The 10,469-nt window shown below is 43.8% G+C and overlaps 2 protein-coding genes across 3 annotated transcripts; one reads left to right on the top strand and one right to left on the bottom strand.

The window, feature by feature from the left end:
• Positions 1 to 93: 93 nt before the first annotated feature.
• rbp5 (retinol binding protein 1a, cellular) lies at positions 94 to 3,531 on the top strand. The gene is given in 5 exon segments (XM_079730037.1): positions 94 to 465; positions 822 to 884; positions 887 to 1,005; positions 1,407 to 1,508; positions 2,279 to 3,531. Coding segments are annotated over 5 exon segments (414 nt in total). The 5' UTR covers positions 94 to 389; the 3' UTR covers positions 2,333 to 3,531.
• A 186-nt stretch (positions 3,532 to 3,717) lies between these two features.
• Positions 3,718 to 10,232, bottom strand: LOC307080775 (tumor necrosis factor receptor superfamily member 5). 2 transcript variants are annotated; one of them, XM_079743663.1, is made up of 8 exons: positions 9,992 to 10,232; positions 9,668 to 9,793; positions 9,217 to 9,360; positions 8,829 to 8,922; positions 8,404 to 8,480; positions 7,686 to 7,796; positions 5,076 to 5,204; positions 3,718 to 4,736 (listed from the first exon to the last, which is right to left on the bottom strand). In XM_079743663.1, exons 1-8 carry the CDS (start codon positions 10,053 to 10,055, stop codon positions 4,546 to 4,548), a joined length of 936 nt encoding a protein of 311 aa, XP_079599789.1. In that variant the 5' UTR covers positions 10,056 to 10,232; the 3' UTR covers positions 3,718 to 4,545. The 2 variants fall into 2 exon arrangements, with proteins under 2 accessions (XP_079599789.1, XP_079599790.1); XM_079743664.1 differs by having other exon boundaries at positions 9,668 to 9,788.
• Positions 10,233 to 10,469: the final 237 nt, after the last annotated feature.

Here is a 10,469-nt window from a genome sequence, read left to right as displayed (position 1 = left end):
TTTTCCCTTCCGAGGAGACCCCTCCTTCTCCGCAGGAGGTTCCCCGGTATTATGAAGAGCTCGTCTGCTGGGACTTTCAGTAAGAAGCAGACTTGGATTGGTCTTCAAGCTGCACATATCCTACCCTTACCATTCTCAGACAAGGGTTGAATAAGTCGAAATCTCTTTGTAATTTCCGCACAGATTGCATGTCGCAAGATTTTAGAGACAAGACAGTGGAACACATTATCAGGCGTGTTTCGATAGCTGCAGACGGGGACTTTATATTAAATGTGGGAGTTCACCTGTAAGGAATAACAATACAATAGAATTCCAACCAGAACGGAAGAAAGAAAAGCGCCCTACTCTAACTGCAACTGCATTAGGATTCTCTTCGACGAAACAAATCAATGGCTAAACCCAACTACTCTGGGACCTTTCATATGGTTTCTCAGGACAACATGGACGCCTACCTCGCAACTTTGGGTAAGAGTCAAGACTGTTAAAATGCGTCTCGCCCGCGCACAACTTTTTCTTTATTAAGTATTACTTGCATTCCTGGCGCCTCCTAGAGTAATTGATACTCAGCCCCCGGCAAATCACATCACTCCCATGGGATTGTGTTCTGATGTAAGTGGATCCAGATATGCATTTGGTTATCGCTTCGACGCAATTCGTAGACAACCTATTGTGTTTAATTTAGGTGGTATGCAATTCTCTGTTTTCTTATGCTTACAGTTTTCCGTGATCCCCGGACTTGTTTGTAGGTTTCTGCACAAATCGTTGCCGGGCTGTATTGGCGTTGGTGACCAATATATACATTTATTTTCTTTCTCATTCAGATATCAATTTTGCGCTGAGGAAAATAGTATGCTTACTGAAGCCGACTAAACAGGTGGTGCACGACCCAGCCACGGGGGTATGAAGATCCGCACCATGACCACGTTTAAGAACTTCGACATGGATTTCTCTCTGGGCAAGGAGTTCACAGAAGATCTTGGACCCGTGGATGGACGGGTCTGCCAGGTGGGTTGCGTTTGTCTCATGGATTGTTTATGTCTGTTGGTGCACATAGGTATTTTTTCTCTCAACCATCTGTATTTGCTGCTTCATCTGTGTTGTAACATAATAGTTGGCACAGAGCTATTCTGCGAAAGGAAGTTAGCTTACTGCATCTCATTAGTACCTAAAGAGGGAAAAAAACAAGACTTATTGGAATGACACACACACACACACACACACACACACACACACACACACACACACACACACACACACTCATTTCATTGTGGTCAAAGCCATTTGGGTTGCAACACAAAGTGTGTCTGCGTGCCTCTACAATAAGAGAGTACTTTCCTTGCTGATCTCCATGTGAAAAGACTCTCTTTCTGGTGTTTTTATTTAAATGTATTTGTATTTTTCCTCAGACTACTGTGGACTGGGCAGGAGACAAGCTGTTGTGTGTCCAGCGAGGGGAGAAAGAGGGACGCGGCTGGACTCACTGGCTGGAAGGAAATCTGCTGCATTTGGTGAGCATGCTTACACAGGATGCTCAATCAGGATCCTAGCAGGAGGTGATCAACGGAGGAGGGAGGACGGAGAGGGGGAGTCTACTGGCAGGAGGACATGGAGAGAGATAGGTGGAGGGGAATGAAAGATGGGAGCACATGATACAACCACCAAATGGGCAAGAACATGCAGACAAGATGGCATAGATATTGAGAGCGCTATTCTGTGATGTGCTTCATTAAGGGGGGGACAAAATGTCTACATCTTTCTCCTCGGCATTTGGCCAACACATCTAAAACAACAACCAAGGAATGGGAAAAAAGGGGCGGGGGGTGGGGTTCCCTTATTCCTTTTCACAAATAAATGCTAAGTCACGTCACGTAACAAAGGGAGAAGACTGCAGTCGATTCGGTCCTGAATTCAACAAGGCCTCTAATTCCCCCCCCCCCCCGTGGTTTGGTACTGCCTGTCACCGCTCATTAGCGTCTCACACAATCACCTCTGTGGACTAAATAGCTCTATCCAGGATGTATTATTAAATACTTGTGGGAAGGGGAACAATGGGCGAGTTGAACTTGGGTTCAACCCGGAGAAAGATCCACAGCGGCCCTTTGAAGGGTCTGGGATGGGGAAAGACAACAGGCACATGTGGGAAGGGAGAGGAAGAGGCTGTGTGGGGGGTTTCTTCACCCTAATTTGAATAACAATACATTTCAGCCCTTTTGTTTAAAACGCCGCTTTCAGTGTTTGTGTGTGCTAACCCTCCATTTCCCCCCCTCCCTCTCTGCAGGAGATGAGATGTGAGGGTGTCACTGCCAAGCAAGTTTTCAAGAAGGCAGACTAAACCATCAAACTCAGTTGGGGTGCTTTCCAAACACGCATTCACATTACTACTTTACGTTTATTTTTTAGTCTTAAGACAGAAAATTAGCTTGGTACTCGGTATACTGAAGGGAGTGGCTTTTAATTGTTAATAGACGTTTAAAAAAAATAATTTGATAGATTCAATCAAATCATTTAAATGAGTTTGCATTTATAGCAACAGTTGTGCGTCTTGTTGTTGAAGATTAGTACAATATGTTTTTTCTGTAAACATATTTAACGGTAGGAATGACATGTGGGAGCATTTCTACAGAGAGTAAATTCGTTTTTTTGCACATATTCGGCCAGTATTGAATTGTTTATTCAAATACATCTAATAAAACGGTCAAACTATTTAATACTTTACCAAACAAAACAACTAGACCTTGTGATTTTTTCCGATCGCACATCAAAAAGAGGAAGGATAAACAGTATTTGTTCAGTGGCTTTGAATTGAAAGATAATGCATTTGAAAAATTGAAATGTTAGTGTACCGCATGATTTGTTTAATAAATTGTGTATGTGAATCTGTCCGTATTGTGTTAATAATACACTTGTTATTATTGTTAGTTTAGGATTCCTAGCATGAAAAAGCGTCAACCATAATCCATTTTTTTTCTAGACATTTTATATTGAATGCGTCATTTTCGTTTGAATAGCTGATCATTGTAATGCTTATTATTATATGCAGTATCTTTAAACCAGTTTGGTGTATATAATAAATAACACGGCAGGGAAAACCATTGTGTGCTAATGCAAATATTCCAAGATATCTTCAAACTAAGTAGCCCTCTACGATTTGCATCAACAATAATGGATGATAGAAGGAATCATTGCCAAGCTTTCATTCGTAGCCGTTTCCAGGCCCTCATTGATTTGTCATTTCGATGGCCGTCCATCAGAGGGCAGCAGAGGGACATGTGCTCTCCCTGCCATGGTAGAAATATTTAAAGGGGACATATTATGAAAACAGCACTTTTCCTGGGATTTGGGGTGTTGTTGTGGGTATATGGTGCTCCCACATGAGATACATATTTCTGGGAGCAGCCTGCCTCCAGCTACCAAACGAGCCAGTCAGTTTCGGCGCCCCCTCCTACGTAGGAAGGGGGCATTTGAATATTACCTCCCACTTCCCCACCCCTCCAATCAGAGCATCGCTAAGATTTTGTGGACCAGTGGACGAGCAGCTCCGGCGGGGGGAACTCGGCGCTAGCCCTGCAGCTAAACTCCGGGAGTACAATCCCTTTCTCTGGCGCCGAGCTCTCTGGGAGGAGGAGACATGGACTAGAAAGGGATTGTACTCCCGGAGCTGAGCTGCCGGACTGCCGCCGAGTTCCCCCCACCGGAGCTGCTCGTCCGCTGGAGCTGCCACATAGCTTTGGCGCCAGTTCAGCTCCCGGAGTACACCGCCGGACTGCGGCCGGACGGCTTCAACGGTGGCCAGACTGCAGTCCGGCGCGGGGATCTCGGAGGCAGTCCGAGTACAATCCCTTTCTTCTCCATGTCGCGGTTCATGGACTTCAGAGAGTCAATGTCAAAGTTCCTTCCCCGCAATTCTTCTCAACCATGGCCGAGATATCCCCCACTACGAGTCTCTACTTGTGGAACTACCAGAGACGTCAGACACAGTCTTTATTATTCATAATATCATCCGAGGCGCACAGAGCTTTTGGCTGTGATATTGGATATATAAATACCCGTATATAATGTTATTATTATGTTATATCATATAGATATAGATAAATAGCTCCAGGAGTCAGCAAACGGCAACAATCCCTTCTCCATCCTATGGTTCAGTCTGACAGCTCAGTGGTCAGTGGGCAGCAGCTCATTTGCATTAAAGCTACAGACACCAGAAACAGCGCATTCTGAAGGGACTGAAACAGAGGGGAATAGCGGTAGGCGTGATTTCTTTTCCTAAAAGCTATTTCCAGCAAACAGCTTGAAAAAAATGTTTTCTGGAACTCAAATACTATGTGTACTTGTTGGGAAAACACCATAATATGTCTCCTTTAAGGAACCCCCGCCGTCTATGGAAATTCCATTCTTGCAACATTTTCTCAAGAAATTTCGATTTGTCCCAGTGCTGGGAAGAGATTCCTCAGCCTCATGTTCATCAACTCACCCATGTGTACCATGGACGTATTAACGATGTGCACAGAGTCTATGGAGTGAGTGCATGCGGACTGCTGCTGGCTAGGTCCCGCACCATTCGTCCTCCTGAGGCTCGGAGTGGACGCTGAGCGAGGCTCCTAGCAGCTGATCCGGCCTCCCGTTCCCGTGTTGGTCTTCATGATTGAAGGGATTAGGAAAGCTGGTCCATTCCGGTTGCGTTTTGTGCAGGCCATTTTCAACCACGCGGTCAAGGGTGCAGCACTTTAAGTCCACTATAGGAAAGAAAGAAAAATTGAAATTCAATACCACATTTTCATTCTAATGCCCTAGTGCTCCACAATTGGTGTATTGTAATAGAACAGAAGCATGATGATGTGTGGATATTCTCCATCAGTGCTGCTGTAATAACCACATTAAGTGACAACTGAATGAGGGCATTTATTTTAACGGTAATAATTGTGAGGATGATGACCTAGTTTAGACCTTTTGTTTTAATAAAATTGGCTTTTATACACCCGACCTCCATCTATTGGTGTTGAGGACAGCAGCAGCTCCTCTGGTGTGTGTGAGTGTGTGAAACTGTTGTAGGCCTCCTTGGCAGAGCGGATCACCTGTGATGTGTGAGGGGCAGTCGCAGCTCTCCTGGCAGTGGATGTCCATATGCGGGGACGGGGCATGCGGGGGGTGGACTCCCGGTCGGCTTGCTGACACCCGTGGATCAGCAGGAACACTGGAGAACACTGACAATAGACACACCAGGTAACCACAAGGACCTTCACCTTAGGATTTTGAGGTAAATTAATTGAGTCTATGCCATTTCTGATGACGTGTCAAGCTAACAACAGTTATGATTGGTTTCTTCTTTCACATAATGGTCAACACCATATAAGGTTTTATGATTTTGTAGATAAGTTAAAGACTACAACCATGGCCACTTTGCCATTTCCGCTAAAACCAAGACAAAAGGTTGAGAACATAAAGGCGTGGCTTATTCGCTATAGATTGGCGAAGTCAGGCCTTTTCCAGTAGAGCCCATGGGACCTATGAGATCGAAAAATATGAATGGGTTTCAATGGAGAGAATGTAATTATTTTCTGGTCCCAGTCTTTATATGCCCTGGATTGCACATATGTTGTTTGTGGATTTAAATGATATTTTTTCATGCAAAGAAAACTAAACATTTTCGCGAAGAAGTTTGATAATGTTAGGTTTTGTGTGAGGCCGCTTTGTGAACTACAGCTCGTCGCTTCTCTCGACGCGAATGATATACATCACCAACCGCACTTGGGACTCCGGTATATGGTGCGTTCATATCACTGGAAATGATTGGGAAAACATTTTCGCGACATCGGAAAGTTTGCGTGAACGACACCTCATGACGCTGTTATGATTCTACTTCCGTTTGGCAACTCGGGCCAAATTTTGTTAACAGAGTTGCCCAGTTGGTGACGTATGGTTTATTAGTGACGTGCATGAATAGGCAGAAGACGGGGGGAGGTGTCCCCTCCAATATTGGAGACAGGCGCATTTGTCCCACCTAAAAATTATACCGGGGGGAGAAAAATGTTTTATTTTATTTTGAAAGCGCGTCTTGTCACCGCTTCTTATTCTTAAAAACTGGATGATTGAGCGTGCAATTAAGTAATTTATTTGATATTTATCAGTTCATTACTGCCATTGAAAATGTGTTTTCCTTTACATTTACAAATGTATCTTTTTAGCAGAATAAAATATGTTTGTGAATTTTTTCAGTGTAGTTAATTTATGACATATTTCTGTTCAAACCATTAACGGATCTGTCAGGTTTTTCCGATATGTGTCCCCCCAATGTTAAACTCATTCCTACGCCCCTGGTTCTAACTATTTTTTATCGGATAAGTGTCCCCCCAATGTTAAACTCATTCCTACGCCCCTGGTTCTAACTATTTTTTATCGGATAAAAAAAACCTGCTGTGAAGAACTTTTAGATTCCCATCCGGCAGTTTCCCAAGTGCACATGAACGGTTGCTGTCGGGAACACGCGTAAGCGTGAGCGTCATCACTGGCGACTGGCGAGCCGTCACGTTATCACCAAGTGAACGCGCCTACAGACATGGCGATCTCTGCTCCACTTCACCGCTTTTTTCCAAGGGAAGGATAAAAGCATCGAAGAGGTGAAAACCATTATAAGCATGTGGAGAGTGTTAGTTATGCCGATGGGAAGATTGACGATGTTGTCCACTCCATTCGCAGGGAGCGTTGCCCAATAAACGGTCAAACTGTTGACATGAAAAATTATCATTTAAATCCACAAACAACCTATGTGTTATCCGGGGCATATAAAGACTGGGACCAGAAAATAATTACTCTCTCTCCATTGAAACCCATTCATATTTTACGATCTCATAGGTCGCATGGGCCCATGCAGTCTGAGTGAGTCTACATCTCAGTGTACATAATACAATAACACAAGAGTCATTTCCCACACACCCGTGACGTGGTGTGATTTACTGGCAGTGGAGGGGGATGTGGTTTCCCCCCCGCCCCCCAACTGCTTCTCACTGAGCCTTCTGGCCTTCTACCCACGATTTATGAATATGCAGGTTTCTTCATCACTGAATCATCCTCTGATCTTGTCTGTTATCATGTCTGACTGTGTGTCCTCCCGCTATGTATATAACACAAATGCTTTATCTCAAAACAAAATATTTTATTCTATGTTTGGTCAACACATTGGGTTCAAAAGTGAATTAGTGTCTTGGCCACACGGCCTCTACTGAAAAGCTGTTCACTTGCTGAACGGCCCTGTCTGGGTCATCCACACAGTTTCGTGGAAAGTTCTGTCCCGTTCTGTAGCCTGGTATGTTCTCTCAGATAATCTGGGATATTAGACTAGCCTGCCGTTTTCTTTTTAAATATCTTATTTAAAAAAGAAAGAGTGGTGCATATTTGTTGACACACACACACACACACACACACACACACACACACACACACACACACACACACACACACACATATATATATATATATATTAAAATGTGTATATATATTAAAATGTGTATATAAATGTGGGTCAACAGCACCAGTCTTACGTGACATTGCTTTCACTTGCACAGGAAAGAGTTGGGGAAAACCACACGTTGAACTTCAAAGGCATTTGCAACTGTCATTTCGATGTTGATCAGTAAGCCAACATGTAGGACACGCAGAGTGCATGCACCATGCTCACACACAGCTACCTGTTCTACGTGATCTGCGTTTTGCCCTCCATATGATCAGTCCAAGAAACAGGAGGAGAACGCTCAAGGCCAGCCCAGACCACAGGCCTGCTGGTAACTCCCAGGAACACCCTGGAAGAGGCGGCAGGAGGCACGAGGAGGGGAAAGGTCAATGCATATTCCCATACAGAGGACGACTTGTTTACTTGGGAGTGTCAATGCCTGCAAATGTAATTTCCTTAATGAATGGATCTTATTTGCAGAAAGCAATGGCAGTGAAAATCTGGGGTACAAATTCAGATTTACAGTACACACTACTGTAAGCCTTAACCAGGATCAAATACTTTTGAATTTCACTCAAAATGGAATCCTTCAGGAAGGGGAATCCTCAAGAGAGTCCATAGGCATTTCTTAAAGCCTATTTCTTCATTATATATGGATTATTGGGGATGCATCCCAACTGCTCCATTAAAAAGAAGATGAAAGTATTTTGGGTAGTGTAGGAAATAACACAATGGAGGAGGAAGTCTGTTAATGTCTGACAGGATCAGCATATGAACCATGGACTGAGTTGTACATCAATATTAGACATTTTATAACTTTGTTAATGTCTATGGTGTTGTAATTCTAATAATCAATTGTCAATAACTTGAGGATTGCAATATTTTTACCTCAAAGGTTGTACAGTAATTCGCCATACAGTATTCCTGACATAATGTTATAATCAGTCAAACCCTACCAGATTTGACGGGACCACAGATAGCATCAGCAATATCGGTTCCAGGCATTTCCAGCGGTCTCCCTTGATCTTCACAACTGCAACACAATACACAGTAACTAGACAGTCCCATCAACTGAAAACTGTACTGTTCAACTTTTCTATTGCTGCTCCATTAAAAAAAAAGCCCATCCTCAAGCCAATGCATCCATGGAATCCCCTCCATTAATAATTTCATTCTAATCACTTGTGCGCCTTTACTTTGGCAGCTTTTACTTGATAGTTTGACTGAACTCTCCCTACGATCCCAAAGCCCTGCTTTTAGTTCATCAAAAATTTTCATTACAATTATTGTTTTAAATTGATTGCAATTTTAACTCAGATGAATGCTTTAAATGAATGAATTAAATGATAGCCTAGCTAATAAAGAACAAAATCGAGCTCACCTGGTGTGTGCTGTACAAGGTGAAGTGCCGTCTGACACATTGCTGAACATCCCACTGTCACAGGGAGCACAGATTGTATCATTTGTCCCCGTAGCTGGAAGTGTAACAGTGCGTCTCGTTATTTCTGTAACTCTACTATTTGTTGAAAGTACTTTAGCACCCTATCCAAACCAACCTACAATGAATACAGACATGTCTTTCATGGGGCTATGCATCCTGCTCTAGGATTGCTTCATGCAGGTAGACTGCGGCTGAGACATTGGGATTGAACCCCTCCACTACACAGCCCGGCCCCACTGTCCTTCTACCCTGTGTCCATCATTCACGTTCAACATTCCCCTTTAGTGTGTGTGCACTCACACAGCCATCACAGATGGTCAGCGCTCACCTTGAACCCTGACCCCTTGGCCCGGGGGACAGGAGGTGACCTGTACACAGTGTTCACAGCTGGCATCGTAGCAATAGAAGCCTGCGCTGCAGCCACACTGCCGGTTCTCGTGGGCCTGGCACTCCTTCACCACCGTCTGGTTTTCTACAACAACACAGGTGGAAACAGTTGGGAAAGAAAAGGGTTTATCATATATTAATAATTATGAATAAATAAATGAATGAAGGTCGAGCGCCTGGTCCTGGAATCTATTTTTCACTTTAAGAATAAAAAAAACCTCTACATGGGAAATACTAACAATGTCTTAAAATGTCTTAAAAGACAAATTAGTGTAAACACAGTTGATCTTTCGGGGGAATGGATGAAGCGGGTTGCGTCTAGGATTGCTTATAAGTGTGTGTATGTCTACTTGTGTGTGTCTGTGTATGTGTGTAAAAAGTGTTTCACTTACTGTTGTCGCATTTTACACATAACAAACACAGACGCAGGCCATTTTGCTTGTCTGTGAAAACCCCTGCTCCACACCCTAAACACTCAGTGGTCCTGTTTGAGTCACACTCTCTGCCGACATGCTGTCCTAAGAAGGAGTGGAAGGAACACACAGACTGAGTTGTGAAAGGGAATCAGGCTAGCATTATCAAATCAATGAGAGGTTGCAGATTAGTAAAGAAACATACACACACACACACACACACACATACGCACACACACACACACACACACACACACACACACACACACACACACACATTTTACACACATACGTTAGACACACCTGCCGGACAGCGATCACAGCATCTGGTTCCCTGGGAAACATACTCATTTTGTTTACAATTCATCCTTTTGACCCCGATCACCCACTGTCCTCAGGCACCTCCAGTATCCTGTAGTGGCTTAGATCCCTGTCAAACTCCAGATTCTCTCCCTCCTGCTGTCCTCCCTTTGCTAAATGAAAAAGTTCCAGTTCTGTTTACAGCTAAGTCATCACCTGCTGCTGTTCTCTGTATCATGAGTCACTGGCGTTCCTAGCATATGACTTCTACTGCTCTTGTGTGTTCTGTTTTCAGCACAGTGGAAAATCTGTGTAGCCAGCCACGCCTCCCCTGTCTCACTCTTGCACCCTATCTTTGTTTGTGTCTGGTGTGTTTTCGACTTTCAGCCTCTCTCTCTCTCTCTCTCTCTCTCTCTCTCTCTCTCTCTGTCTCTCTCTCTTGATCTCTATCTCTATAGGTCTCACTTTTTCTCTTTCTCTC

This window comes from Pollachius pollachius (genome assembly GCF_949987615.1).
Source record: "Pollachius pollachius genome assembly, chromosome: 1".
In the NCBI taxonomy this organism is placed as follows: domain Eukaryota; kingdom Metazoa; phylum Chordata; class Actinopteri; order Gadiformes; family Gadidae; genus Pollachius; species Pollachius pollachius.
Note: the sequence above shows the minus strand (reverse complement) of the source record. Positions and strands in the feature narration are given on the sequence as shown.

Bases quoted from the DNA above. Each gene is read 5' to 3' on its own strand.
- LOC307080775 (XM_079743663.1), bottom strand. From the start codon at position 10,055: ATGAATTGTAAACAAAATGAGTATGTTTCCCAGGGAACCAGATGCTGT. The intron at 9,794-9,991 runs GTGTGTCTAACG...ACTCCTTCTTAG, and splicing joins CTGTGATCGCTGTCCGGCAG to GACAGCATGTCGGCAGAGAG. The intron at 4,737-5,075 runs GTGATCCGCTCT...TCTTTCCTATAG, and splicing joins CTGCCCCTCACACATCACAG to TGGACTTAAAGTGCTGCACC.